This window comes from Ranitomeya imitator, chromosome 3 (assembly GCF_032444005.1).
Source record: "Ranitomeya imitator isolate aRanImi1 chromosome 3, aRanImi1.pri, whole genome shotgun sequence".
Lineage (NCBI taxonomy): Eukaryota > Metazoa > Chordata > Amphibia > Anura > Dendrobatidae > Ranitomeya > Ranitomeya imitator.
In genome coordinates this window covers 214,637,698-214,652,799 of record NC_091284.1, presented here as the reverse complement: position 1 = coordinate 214,652,799, position 15,102 = coordinate 214,637,698, and the positions used below count along the sequence as shown (strand labels likewise).

Genomic DNA, 15,102 nt, shown 5'->3' with positions numbered 1-15,102 from the left:
CATTATGGTAAGCTTCGAGGACCATCTTCACATCTTGTTTAGGCACAATAATCTGCCAAACCAATTCATGTGTTTTCGGATTGGTGTATCTTCTACAGAGCTTCCCTTGATACAGGAACATTTTGCCTCTCTCTTTCCAGAGTTGATGCGTCTCTTCTGGGGCATCCTCATCGGGATATGCACTTTGCTCAGTCAACAGTTCCTTCACCAACTTCACAGCCGGATTGCTGTCTTGGGTGTCAGCCCATCTATGGTGTGCTAACGGATTAAAATTCACCTCTTGTTGTTTCTGATAGGTACTTGACTGATGATGTTTTGCCTTGGGACGATGGAAGGCTGGTAGTTCAATTTCTTCAAGCTCCCCCGTTTCCTCTTCTACATCTCTCAAGTGTGGCATCCGGGATAGGGCATCGGCATTTCCATTCTTGCGACCTGCTCGATACTTGATTATGAAGTTGTAATTAGATAACCGGGCTATCCATCGCTGTTCTAACGCACCTAATTTGGCTGTGTCCAGGTGGGTCAACGGATTGTTGTCAGTATAGACAATAAATTCTGCAGCGGCCAGATAGTGTTTGAAACGCTCCGTCACAGCCCAAACTACTGCCAGTAGTTCCAATTTGAAGGAGCTGTAATTTTCTGAATTTCTTTCAGTAGGCCGGAGCTTTCTACTTGCAAAGGCGATGACTTTCTCCCGACCTTCTTGCTTTTGTGACAGCACCGCTCCTAGTCCCACATTACTGGCATCGGTGTAGAGGATGAAAGGTTGATGGTAATCTGGGTATGCCAGAACCTCTTCTCCAGTTAGTGCCTTCTTTAGTTGTTCAAAGGAGTCTTCCCTTTCGTCGTTCCACTGAAAAGGAGGGTTTCGGTTTGAAGGTTTCTTCGTCTGCCCTACCAAGGTGTCTTGCAAGGGTGCTGCCAACTTGGTAAATCCTTTTATAAATCTGCGATAGTAACCCACCAATCCCAGGAATTGTCTCACTTCTTTTGCGCTGGTAGGTCTTGGCCAATCCCTTATGGCGCTTATTTTCTCGGGATCTGGTGCTACTCCCTCCGAGCTCACGATGTGTCCCAGGTACTGTACCTTTGGCTTGAGAAGGTGACATTTGGATGGCTTGACTTTCATGCCATACCTGGATAAGGCTTCGAACACTTCTGCCAGGTCTATTAAGTGTTGTTCGTAAGTCTTTGAGTAGACGATCACATCATCTAGGTACAGGAGGACGGTCTCGAAGTTCTTGTGTCCGAGGCAGCATTCCATCAGCCGCTGGAAGGTACCGGATGCGTTGCAGAGTCCGAACGGCATGCGATTAAATTCACATAGACCCATTGGTGTGGTGAATGCCGTCTTTTCCTTATCTCTCTCAGCCACAGGGACTTGCCAATACCCGCTTGTTAAGTCTAAGGTGGAAAAATAATTAGCAGATTTCAAAGCAGTTAAGGACTCTTCTATCCTAGGCAAGGGGTAGGCGTCTTTATGGGTGATGTTATTAATCTTCCGGTAGTCTACGCACATTCTCATGGTTCCGTCCTTTTTTTTGACAATCACTAGAGGGGCCGCCCAGGGGCTACAGCTGTCTCTTATTACCCCGGCCTGTTTCATTTCCCTCAGCATATCTTTTGCACATTGATAGTGAGCGGGCGGTATGGGTCTATATCTTTCTTTTATTGGGGGATGGTCACCTGTGGGGATTGTGTGTTCTACCCCTTCTATCCGTCCGAAGTCCAATGGGTGTTTACTGAAGACTTGTTCATATTCCGTCACTAGCCTATACACCCCTTGTTTTTGATGGGTAGGTGTTGAATTTATGCCCACGTGTAGCTGTTGGCACCAATCCTCCATTTCTCCATCTGAGCCATTGCCTTCCACCTGACAGGTTGGTTCTAAGGGCTCAATGGTTGTGATGGCATTGTTGTCAACAGTATATAGCTTTGCCATTGTAGCATATCTTGGCAAAGTGACCTCTTCCTCTCCACAGTTCAAAAGTCGTACCGGCACTCGTCCCCGGTGTACCTCGACTATCCCTCGTGCTGTGAGTATAGTGGGCCTGCTGTCGGTGTACACTGGTTCTATTAAGGCTTGATAATCTCGTCCCTTAGTACCAATGGCTGCTCTACACCATACCAGCATTTCTGTTTTTGGTGGGATTACAATAGACGTTGGATCACTTACCCTCACACTGCCGATTTCTCCACCTGCAACTTCTACCTGTTGCCTTAACATCAATACTTTTATTTCCCTCCGGAGAACTCTCTGCTGGCAGGATTGGGCAGTTTCAGCAATTTGCTGTAAGACAGAAATGACTTCGGAAAAGCAGTTCTCTAACACATTCATTCCTATCAATACAGTTGGTTCACAGTTCCGCCGGTCAACATCAACAACAATTATACCCTGTTTCTTCAGTTCTACTTTACCAATCTTTATGGTCATCTCCCTGAATCCTAGTTTCGGTACCAACTTACCATTACTGGCCCATATATCTAGTTCAACATCAGAGGGCCCTTTATCAATATCTGCATCAGCCCAGTACCTCTTATAAAGGATATACGGTATAGATGAAATCTGGGAACCTGTGTCCAGCAAAGCGTTGAGGGGAATTCCGTCCAGCACGATAGGGATAATGGGTCGTCCTCCGATGTACCTGTCGTGCCAGGGTGTTGGGCCTTGAAAGTTCATTCCTGCGAAGCGGCCCGCATTCCCAGGGGATTCCCGTTTAAATCACAATCTCATGCAAAGTGGCCCGGCTGCTGGCATCGGCGGCAAATGGGCTGTCCATCCGGTTGGTAGCGGTCGCGGGGTCGTCCTCTCCATGTCGGGTATCTCCGGGGTCTCATCCATGGAACATCCTCTCTACAGTTTGCCAACTCCATCTTGTGTCCTCTCATCTCCTGCATGGTTTTAGCCATTGAAGCAACAACATCAGCTAAAGAGTCAAGCCTTTGTTGAAGAGCCTCATTAGTACTGGGCCCCAGGGGCTTAGCAATGGCCCCAGACATAGCTGATGTCACTGGCACTCCCTGTTGTTGAGGTGCCTCTGCCATGGGTTGCGCAGGATCCTGATCCCGAGGTGCCTCTGCCAGCTGGAGACGTATAGCGCTCTCCTTTAATTGGGCAAATGTCAATTCAGGGTTCTTAAAAACAAGCATGCTCACATGCCCCCGGTGAGAAGGGGTGTAGAGTCCCTCAATAAATTGATCTCTTAGCAGTTTATCCGCTCCGGTGTTAAAAATGGGTTCAGCCAGTGTAAGTGATTTAAGGGCTTCCTGCAGGTTTAAGGCAAAGTCTCTCACGCCCTCATTAGCTTTTTGTTTGCAATTAAAGAATCGTATTTTAGCTTTGCTGCTGGCCGTGGTTTCAAATGTAGCTTTTAATCCAGCAAATATGCGTTCAACAGTGCCTTTTAGATCAGCTGCCCAAGCTGTGACTTCTCGCTTAGCATGGCCACTTAACTGCATCATCAGGAGACTAACACGCTGAACTTCACCCACAGGGAACATGTCAAAATGGGCCAGCATCTTTTCTCTGAAATCGTCAAGGGTATTAGGCTCACCTTCATACATTGGAAGCCATGGGCCACCCGGGGTATATGGCATCAGCACCGGCATGATGGGCGCCACTCCTTGCACCGCTGCGCTGCCGGACTCTCTATTGACACTCTGTCTTTTAGCTGCATTAGCGTTGCCGGGTGCTGCGGCGTCTCCGTGCTGCGACATACTGTGCCCCCTTAGTTAATCCGGACCCTTCCGGTCCTCCGCTTCCGTCGGGATAGTGTAGATTCGTTCCGCTGTGCAGCAGGATCGATTTTCCCCTTGCTCTGATGTCAGAGCGCTCAGCTTGGTGCCGCCCACAATGACACGCCCCCTGCTGCTCCCACCCACCGCGCTCTGTAATGGCGGATTCTGAAGTTTTTCAGTTAGACTGGGGCTCAGGTGATGGCGTAGCTCAATTAACAGTCTCGTGCCTAACGGTTATGAAGTGATTACCTCAGGGGATGGCGGCCATCTTTACTCCATTATAACCAATGGGGAAAAGTCACTTTCAATAGTTTTCAATGGGGAATGGATTTTTCTTTAATAAAGTCAATTTTCAAGATTTTTCATCCCAGTTTTCACAGTTTTGGGCTCCAATCACGGCACACAATACCCGGTATACGGGCTGGCTAGATCCTGTTCGTGACGCCAATTGTGACGCCCAGGAGACCGGGATACCCAGCACCGGACCAATGGAGTCTGTCTCTTGAGGGGGATGTCACGGGTGGCTTGACCCGGTGCTGTGGCCTCAGGCAATGCACAGTGTAAGGGGTATCATGAGGGGACAGGCACTTACTTGATCAGCAGCAGGTTCTCCCAGCGGCGATGATCCCGATCCTGGATAGATGGCTATTGTCCAAATGAAAGACTGAGGCACTGAAACGTTTAACCAGTTTACTTTAACATAAAAGGATTTACAACCAGTCCTGTCACCGGAGTCTGTATGGGAACTCTGAGTTACTTTGACCCTGCCGGGGTCTTCGCCTCTTATTGTGCGCAATTTCTGTGTGGCCCTGCTGCTGTATGTGAACTGGCCGGTATCCGTCTTTGCGCCTGTTCTGGGTAGTGATTAATGCTACCCGGTTCTCACAATGTCCTTTTTCTCTATCCCTCTTCTCCTCAGGCCGGTGATTTAGGCCTGGTAACAGTCACAGGGCTGTTAGAGATTCAACTGTATGACTTCTCACTATCAGCTCCTTAGCCCAACTGCCAGTTCTTCTCTCAGACCAGAATGGATCAAGGGGAGTCTCTGGAGCTCCCCCTTCTGGCCGGAGGTGGTAGTGCAGTCTTGCTATTTTAGTATTTGTACTTACTGTCAGTAACTATTTTTGTGGCAAATACCCCTAGGGGTGCCACACTAGCATTGCCAAACCATTGACCGATTTGACCAAGAAGGGTGCTGATTTGGTTAATTGGTCTTCTGCTGCTGTGGAAGCTTTTCAGGAGTTGAAGCGTCGTTTTTGTTCTGCCCCTGTGTTGTGTCAGCCAGATGTTTCTCTTCCGTTCCAGGTCGAGGTTGATGCTTCTGAGATTGGAGCAGGGGCGGTTTTGTCACAGAGAGGTTCTGATTGCTCAGTGATGAAACCATGTGCTTTCTTTTCCAGGAAGTTTTCGCCCGCTGAGCGTAATTATGATGTGGGCAATCGAGAGTTGCTGGCCATGAAGTGGGCATTCGAGGAGTGGCGTCATTGGCTTGAAGGAGCTAAGCATCGCGTGGTGGTATTGACTGATCATAAGAACTTGACTTATCTCGAGTCTGCCAAGCGCTTGAATCCTAGACAGGTCCGTTGGTCGTTATTTTTTGCCCGCTTCGACTTTGTGATTTCGTACCTTCCGGGCTCTAAAAATGTGAAGGCGGATGCTCTGTCTAGGAGTTTTGTGCCCGACTCTCCGGGTTTATCTGAGCCAGCGGGTATCCTCAAGGAAGGAGTCATTGTGTCTGCCATCTCCCCTGATTTGCGGCGGGTGCTGCAAAAATTTCAGGCGAATAAACCTGATCGTTGTCCAGCAGAGAAACTGTTCGTCCCTGATAGGTGGACTAATAAACTTATCTCTGAACTTCATTGTTCGGTGTTGGCTGGTCATCCTGGAATCTTTGGTACCAGAGAGTTAGTGGCTAGATCCTTCTGGTGGCCATCTCTGTCACGGGATGTACGTACTTTTGTGCAGTCCTGTGGGATTTGTGCTAGGGCTAAGCCCTGCTGTTCTCGTGCCAGTGGGTTGCTTTTGCCCTTGCCGGTCCCAAAGAGGCCTTGGACACATATTTCGATGGATTTCATTTCTGACCTTCCCGTTTCTCAAAAGATGTCAGTCATTTGGGTGGTCTGTGATCGCTTTTCTAAAATGGTCCATCTGGTGCCCTTGGCTAAATTGCCTTCCTCCTCTGATTTGGTACCTTTGTTCTTTCAGCATGTGGTTCGGTTGCATGGCATTCCTGAGAATATTGTTTCTGACAGAGGTTCCCAGTTTGTTTCAAGGTTTTGGCGAGCCTTTTGTGGTAGGATGGGCATTGACCTATCCTTTTCCTCGGCTTTCCATCCTCAGACTAATGGCCAGACCGAACGAACCAATCAGACCTTGGAAACATATCTGAGATGTTTTGTTTCTGCAGACCAGGATGATTGGGTGTCCTTTTTGCCGTTGGCTGAGTTCGCCCTTAATAATCGGGCCAGCTCGGCTACCTTGGTTTCTCCATTTTTTTGCAATTTTGGGTTCCATCCTCGTTTCTCTTCAGGACAGGTTGAGTCTTCGGACTGTCCTGGTGTGGATTCTGTGGTGGATAGGTTGCAGCAGATCTGGACTCAGGTAGTGGACAATTTGATCTTGTCCCAGGAGAAAGCTCAACTTTTCGCTAATCGCAGACGCCGTGTGGGTCCCCGACTTCGTGTTGGGGATCTGGTTTGGTTATCTTCTCGTCATATTCCTATGAAGGTTTCCTCTCCTAAATTTAAACCTCGTTTTATTGGTCCGTATAGGATTTCTGAGGTTCTCAATCCTGTGTCTTTTCGTTTGACCCTCCCAGACTCCTTTTCCATACATAATGTATTCCATAGGTCGTTGTTGCGGAGATACGTGGCACCTATGGTTCCATCTGTTGAGCCTCCTGCCCCGGTTTTGGTGGAGGGGGAATTGGAGTATATTGTGGAGAAGATTTTGGATTCTCGTGTTTCTAGACGGAAACTCCAGTATCTGGTTAAATGGAAGGGTTATGCTCAGGAAGATAATTCCTGGGTTTTTGCCTCTGATGTTCATGCTTCCGATCTTGTTCGTGCCTTTCATGCGGCTCATCCTGGTCGGCCTGGGGGCTCTGGTGAGGGTTCGGTGACCCCTCCTCAAGGGGGGGGTACTGTTGTGAATTCTGTGGCTGAATTCACTCCTGTGGTCACAAGTGGTACTGCAGCTTCTGAGCTTCCTCCCTCAGGTGTTCTGGTGAGCTCGTTAACTGCTTCATTACTTAACTCCGCCTGATGCTGCTATCCTTGCTCCTTGTCAATGTTTCAGTGTTGGATCTGAGCTTCTCCTGATTGTTCCTGTGACCTGCTGCTCTGTATAGCTAAGTGCCTTTTGCTTTTTTGTTGCTTTTTTTCTTTCCAGCTTGTCTTTTATTTTGCTGGAAGCTCTGAGACGCAAAGGGTGTACCGCCGTGCCGTTAGTTCGGCACGGTGGGGTTTTTTTTGCCCCCTTTGCGTGGTTTTGCTTTAGGGTTTTTTGTAGACTGCAAAGTTCGCTTTACTGTCCTCGCTCTGTCCTAGAATATCGGGCCCCACTTTGCTGAATCTATTTCATCCCTACGTTTTGTCTTTTCATCTTACTCACAGTTATTATATGTGGGGGGCTGCCTTTTCCTTTGGGGAATTTCTCTGGGGCAAGTCAGGCCTATTTTTCTATCTTCAGGCTAGCTAGTTTCTTAGGCTGTACCGAGTTGCCTAGGTAGTTGTTAGGCGCAATCCACAGCCGCTTTTAGTTGTGTTTAGGATAGGATCAGGTGTGCAGTCTACAGAGTTTCCACGTCTCAGAGCTCGTTCTTGTATTTTTGGGTATTTGTCAGATCACTGTGTGCGCTCTGATCGCTAAGCACACTGTGTTTCTGGATTGCCTTCATAACACCTGTCATTAGCAAACATAACAGCTCATACTGTATACGTTATGCTATGTGAGTGCTCTCACGGTATATAGGCAGCGGTGTGTGGGTTCTAATGGTATGTAGGGGGCTGTGTGCGGCTCATGCTGAATTGCCCTCCCCTGCTTTAAGGGTTATTCCATAGAAGACAAGGACACAAACTATTCCAGGCATGCAGTATGTATGGTGTGAAAGTGGAACAGATGATTTGAGTAGTTTCTTCCTTCTGCACTATGTAGTGTTATATTTTTATCATATCAATTAATACCACTACTTAACATCTTTTTCAGGGAAGGCAAACTTTCCAACGCTTTGACAAGTTTAATGCTAAATACAACCCAGTTGGTGCAAGTGAACTGAGAGACTTGTATCTGAAAAGTGAAAATGCTCTTGATGGTGAATATTTTGCCACTATAATAAAGGTAAGAAATAAGAATCCAATTAATATAATTGTATGTTCATCTTATGTCCTAAAACTCTGTTCACACATCACAGATCATGTTCATTAGCATAGCATGAGCAATATTATTGTAATTAAATATTATATTATAATATTATCTATAATGGCAACAGTTACTTAGATAGTATGGTTAAAAACGTTAGCCCCATTTCTGGACATATATATATATACTGTGTGTATGTATATATATATATATATCTATGTCAGAAAACAAAAGAAGAAAGGAGCAGCACAACCCCCCACGTCAACGTAGAGAAAATCCAAATTAACACATTCAGGTCCGCTATAGCAGTCCGAGAGAGAGAAGGAGGTGCTATTTGCATGAAGAAAAGTCCATATGAATCCAGACAGCAAAGAAGAATCGCAAATGCACTCACCAACTGCAGTTGAAGGTGTTTATTCGAACACAAAACAGGACATCTTCACGGCACGGGGGAGAGGGAAATGACCAAAGGGAGTGCGGCAAACGAGACGACGGCCGTTTCGCGCTACACAAGAGCGCTTCTACGGGTCCCGTAGAAGCGCTCTTGTGTAGCGCGAAACGGCCGTCGTCTCGTTTGCCGCACTCCCTTTGGTCATTTCCCTCTCCCCCGTGCCGTGAAGATGTCCTGTTTTGTGTTCGAATAAACACTTTCAACTGCAGTTGGTGAGTGCATTTGCGATTCTTCTTTGCTGTCTGGATATATATATCTATATATATAATTGTCTAAGGGTTTTTCCGTCTGTCTGTCCTTCTGTCTGTCTGTCTGTCCTGGAAATCCCGCGTCTCTGATTGGTCGAGGCCGCCAGGCCTCGACCAATCAGCGATGGGCACAGCGACGATGATGTGATAAAGGATGTAGACATCCCGCGTCTGATTGGTCGAGGCCGCCAGGCCTCGACCAATCAGCAACGGGCACAGTATCGACGTAGATGTCATAATGGTTGCCATGGCGACGAAGATGTCATAAAGGTTGCCTTGACCAATCAGCAACGGGCATAGTCTACCGCGAATTCTGGAATCATCAGTGTTCATATACTACGGGGACATGCATATTCTAGAATACCCGATGCGTTAGAATCGGGCCACAATCTAGTATATATATATATATATATATATATACTAGCTATTGAACCCGTTCTACGCCTGGGTGGCGAGCATTTACATTGGTATATGGTCTCCATCCTGGTATGTGCTGCTTCCATCCTGTGTTCTAACTTTACATGCAGCTACCATCTTTTACCTCCATCCTGTCATATGCTGCTCTTATCCTGCGTTCATTTTCTGTCATGTACAGCCCCTATACTGTGATCTTATCCTGTTTAGTGCGTCTGCATGTTGTCATTCTGTTATGTGATGCTCACATTATGTCATGTGCTGCTTCTATCCTGTGCCTGCATCCTGTCATGTGCTGCTCCCATCCTGCTCCCTCGTTTTGTGATGTGGTGCTGTCATCCTACGTCCCCATCCTGGTATGTGCTGCTGCCATGTTGTGATGTGGTGCTCATATAAAATAGAACCTGAGTAAACATGTGCATATCTCACAATATGTGGTGCCATTTTTTTTAAGACACTGTGTAATGTTCACACACAAAATGTCATCATAGTGCAGTATGCACGCGTTTTTTACACAGGCACCACACTGCACAGGTGTCACCCATTTAGACATAGAACAGAAAGACACATATTAACTATTATATATAACATTTAAATTTTTATTAAAGTATTAGATAAAAAAAAAATTATTGTGCAAAAACTTCTTTATAAACAACATTTTTGGTGTAAACTCTGTGGTCTTTCTTTAAGTTGCCTTGTTCATCAGTAGCGAAAACTTTGACTTTGACTTGCTGGAAGGATTTTGTTCTTGAAAAGGCAACATAAAGTTGGCCATGGCTGAAGGCTGGAGCTGGCAAATATATGCCAACAGAATCGAGTGTTTGCCCTTGACTTTTGTTGATGGTCATAGCATAACCAAGTCTTAAGGGAAACTGTTTTCGTTTTAATGTAAAAGGAAGATCAGGATCGCTTGGTGCCAGAATAACTCTGGGAATGAATACCCTTGTACCTTTAAATGATCCAGTGAGAATTTCACAGTCAATGACTTTTGACATCATTTGTTTTACAACCATTCTGGTGCCATTGCAAAGACCTTTTATTGAGTTAAGGTTTCTTAAAAGTATGACTACTGCTCCAACTTTCAGATGTAATCTATGAGGAGGCATACCACCAGGCATTAAGCTGTTTAAGAACTCCATTGGATAGTTAGCTGCCTCCTCCGCATTTGCAGTATCTTGCTGAATGGAATCAATACTGGTGTAGCATTTCAATTCAGACTGAATTATTCTAAGAACACTTTCATTCAGTTCATGTGAATGTTCGTTTTTTGGAGTGAGGATTGCACGGTTTGTAATGCTTTCATCTTCTGCTTGTATGACTTGAGGAAAGACAGCATCAACAATACATCCATTTTCTATGCAGACAGAAGGAATTTCAAAAATACCTTCCTCTAGTCCTGGTTCTTGAAGTTTTCCATCTCCAAGGTTTAAAAGCCATTGTGAAAAGCCTTGATGTTCTTCGGGTACATTGTTTTCATTGGCACGCATGTTTTGTTCCAATTTAAGGACTTCAATATTCCTCCAACAATAGCTGTTTTTTATGCATGCTGAAATTATTTCAGTTCTGCTGCCATGTGGTACAACAGGAAGAATTTGTCGAAAATCTCCACCAAAAAGAAACACTGCACCTCCGAAGGGTTTTTTGGATGGAACTTTTGGATCTTCAGCCATAAGTTCTTTGTAGAATGTGTCAACTGCATTTACAGCATGAGCTGGGGCCATAGAAGCTTCGTCCCAGATAATGAGTGTGGCACTTTTCAACTCCTTAGCAGTATTGCTGCCATGACGAATATTGCACATGGACGTTTCATTAATTGGTATAGGCAGTTTGAAAAGATTATGTGAAGTTCTGCCTCCCTCCAGCAAAGTGGCAGCAATGCCTGTAAATGTACATGGCAAGACTAATTCATTTTTGCTTCGAACGTAATGCATGATTGTATTATATAGGAATGTTTTACCACTTCCACCCGGTCCATCAATAAAAAATAGGCGTTTTTCTAAATTGGGATTATGATAAGCTTCTTTGATTTTTTCGAAAGCCTTTAGTTGTCCTGGATTTAACATGTGGAATTTCTTCTGAAACAAATCCTTTTTCGCAACAGGGTCGTAATATTTGCCAGAATTGATTGGATCATCGTACTTGCCAACAGGAAGTTGTAGGCCAAAATCTTGTAATGACTTTCCATGTGTCCGTAACACAGACTCTATTTCATGTAATGTCATATAGAGGGCCTTTTCTACATGAGGGAAACATGTGGTATAGTCTTCCATGAGATTTTTCTTGTGCCTTTCAAACAATGCTGCGGCATTAGATGGCTCACACATGATGCAAATAAATGCAAACAATTGTCTAAGTTGTATTGGCATTTGATAAGTGGCAGCTTCTGTTAGGCAAGTATCCCATTCAGAGTCATCGTCAGTTAATCCTCTTGCAATACATGCTTCTTGGAACATAGGAAAACAGATGCCGTCAGTTGTTCTGAGATCCTCAAAAGATGTAGCGCCTTTAACATTGAGAAGGAGAATTCGGAGAAAGTATTTTTCTCTCTCTAATGGGCTAACGTTAAACATTCTGCCAATTGTGGTTTTATGACCTTTGCTACGTGGTTTCCATATACAATTTTTATCATCCCATGTGTAATGTTCAGGGATTTCAATGTATAAATATTGTTGGGCATTAGGATCTTCTCGATTCAGTTTAAACCAAGCAAGAAGTTTAGACTTGTTGTTTTTCTGCTGCACAGCTTCAGCTTCTTTACCTGGTGTGAAGCATATTGTCTGCTTGTGTTCAAGGTGGACATTTAATCTTTCCACATGATCAGTTTGATGGTGCATTTTATATTCCCTGAGTCTCCAGCATGCTTCAGGCGCACTTACATATCGAGTTTCTAAGTAATTTTTTACTTCATCCCATTCAATCGTAGCTTCTTGTTCTGTGCCTGAAGTAACAAACTGGATATTTGCACAATCATTCCCTTTGTAAACGTATTTGAACAAATATTTAACACTTTGTATAGAACTGCAAATCTCAACGTTTATGTGGGCATTGTATTTTAAGGAAAGATAAGGATTGTAAGGCACAACCCATCTATTATCAGTCTTGTTTCCACCAAGTGTAACAAAGTTGTTATCATCCCGACGTTGGTATTTAGGGTATCCATTTACATTGCTATTAGTTTCAGAACAGAAATCTTTGGGAAAGCCTTTAGTACAGTTTCCATTGTCCATGCATGGTGCATTAGGATTAAGTGGACCACATGGACCGTGTATCATGCAAGATGTTACAGATTCATAAAGCTTTGGATGAGTGTCTTTGTGTGGGAGCTCTGCACAAACAATTTTGTCAATTCTTTCTTTATCCCATGCTTTGTATTCCGGGGCCATAAATACCAATATGTGTCCATGAGGGAGACCTCTTTTTTGGAACTCGATTACATACACCATACCATTAACACGTCCAAATCTGTGGTATGTGGTTAAGTCTCCAAGTAGCAATTTTAGCTTCATGTTAAAGACTCGTGCTACTAAATCCGGCCTTTCGCATGGTCGCTGATTGGGCAGCAAATTATCTTTAATTTCCTTCCATTTTGGATTGCACGTTACAGTTACAAATAGGTCTGGTTTGCCATATTTCCTGACCATTGCCATGGCATCTTGGTAGTTTTGTGCCATATTCCTGGGACTTCCTTGGAAAGTTGATGGCAATATGATTTTTTTTCCAGGCAGAATATCTATGTCCATGAAATTGCGGTTGGTAATGAATTGTTGAAGGACATCATATTCTTCAGCTCTTATCGTATTTTGATTTTTGCGCACCCAATTCAAACGGTTAGCTTCAGTTTTGCAATAGGCATCAACCATAAATTGGTGTGTCAGCTTTCCAGCATTAAGGAACTGGTTAAAAGTACCATCACGAATGGCAAAGTGGTATGCATACCATTGAAGTTGAGTCACATTTCCTCGACCATCTTTTTTTTTTAGTTCTGTAGTCCACCCAGAGTCCCCATAAGGGAAAAGCAAAGGATAGCACATTGGGTCACAGAGCCTACTTAGAATAGGCATATTTTGCAAAATGCCACTTTTTGGATGAATGGTAATGTCACGGTTTTCTGGGGGTGCACCATCTGCGCTGTGGAAAATGGCAGCAATTTCCCCACTGGCAGTTGGAGCATTGATTCTGCCGGGGTGCATAGTATTTACTTTGTTTCTAATGAAAGTCATGCTATATTCAATAGGCATTCTGTTTTCCAGATTTGCTTTTAGTATTTCTTCTTGTTCAAAAAGCAACATATTTTTGTATTGTCTGGAGAAAGGATTGATATCTTCGAGAATTGTTTGTAGCTTTTCCATAACATTATGAATGCATCCACTGTTGTTTGGATTTTTCATTCTTTCATTCAAGGCTTGAGCTGAATCTAGAATATATAACTGGGCGTATGTTGGTGAATCACCTTGGTTAGGGTGCAACGCAGATGTTGCATGGTAAATTTGCCCATGGATTCTGTAACAGAAAGGACCTGATCGCTTGTGAATTGATTGGTCAATTTGTGCGCCCATTGATGCAAAAGCGTTAGCACTATTGTATGATCTTATGTTTTCCATAAAATTCTTGGAGTTTGGTTCCAGTCTCATCATGCAATTAGTAATATATGAATGCATTCGTACTTCTTCCAGTATGATAGTTCCATTATGACAACAGTTAGTTGTAATTTCATTCTGGAAATGTTTGGCATAACAAAATGAGCATATGTTGTTCATTGGGCCAAGATAGCATGGTTCAATGTCATTTTCATTGAAGTTTTGATCAAGCAAAGCAGTGTTGCGAAATCTGACATTCTTACCCCAGCGGGCAGGTTGTTTAGCACGGGCTACTCTTTTTGTGTGAGCATTGGTTTTGCGATGCTGGTGAAGATCATGTTCTGTCATGCAGTGTTGAGCAGACTTATGCCTTTCAGCGTCAGCTTTGCGGATTTGTTGTTGTTGTATTTTGGTGAGATTATGACGGGCAGCCTTTTTTCTAACACTGTTTTTTTCACGCTGCAACGTAAGGTGCTGTTTTTTAACTCTACTTCTACGAACCTTTTGAGCATCTGCCCTTTTTTTTTTTTTGACCTGAGTTTCCTCATGAGAAAGAACTTGTTTGCGTTTGGGGGGCATTATTATGAAAATATGAGGAGAATAACTTGCAAAACTTTTGTAAAAATAATGTGATGAAATATAGTCAATACAAAGTCACTAAATAAGCGATGGCAGAAGATACTGTCAGGGGGAAATTTTGTTGAAGACACACTGCAGAATTGAAGTAAATAATGTAAATATGTTCAGTAAATAACCGATGGCAGAACACTTTCAAGGGGACAACTTTTTTGAAGAGGCACAGCAGTAGTGAAGCAAATAATGGAACAATGCTCACTAAATGAGTGATGGCAGAAGACACTGTCAGGGAGACATTTTCTTGAAGATAGACTGCAGCATTAAAGAAAATGTAGCAGACTGGTGCTTCAGGAATCGGCGCCTGCGCAGTCTGCACTTGCCGCCGCCATTGTCTTGAAGACACACTGAGGTGTACCACAAAATGGCGGCGAAAAGCGCGAACTGCGCATGCGCCGATTGCGGGAGATTGCGGGAGAAGAGGGGGCCATTCATTGCCCGGAGTCAGGGGGCCTAAAAGTAAGAAATGACGGCGGGATCAGGTGAAGACGCTACCTGAATCTGTTGCGCCGCCATTCTCTTTCTCCTCCTGGTGCCGGAATCGGCGCCTGCGCAGTAAGCGCTTTCCGGCGCCATTTTATTGAAGACACTGCACTGTGTCTTCAATAAAATGGCGCCGGAAAGCGCTTACTGCGCAGGCGCCGATTCCGGCACCCGGAGGAGAAAGAGAATGGCGGCGAAA

The 15,102-nt window shown here is 44.5% G+C and overlaps 1 protein-coding gene across 2 annotated transcripts in view; it reads left to right on the top strand.

Moving 5' to 3' along the window:
- AMPD1 (adenosine monophosphate deaminase 1) overlaps positions 1-15,102 on the top strand; it is a 139,820-nt gene that overhangs the window by 83,272 nt on the left and 41,446 nt on the right. For both annotated transcript variants that reach the window (XM_069756122.1, XM_069756123.1), the window contains one exon: positions 7,945-8,076. In XM_069756122.1, coding sequence (XP_069612223.1) covers positions 7,945-8,076 — 132 coding nt within the window. The remainder of the gene's footprint in view (positions 1-7,944; positions 8,077-15,102) is intronic.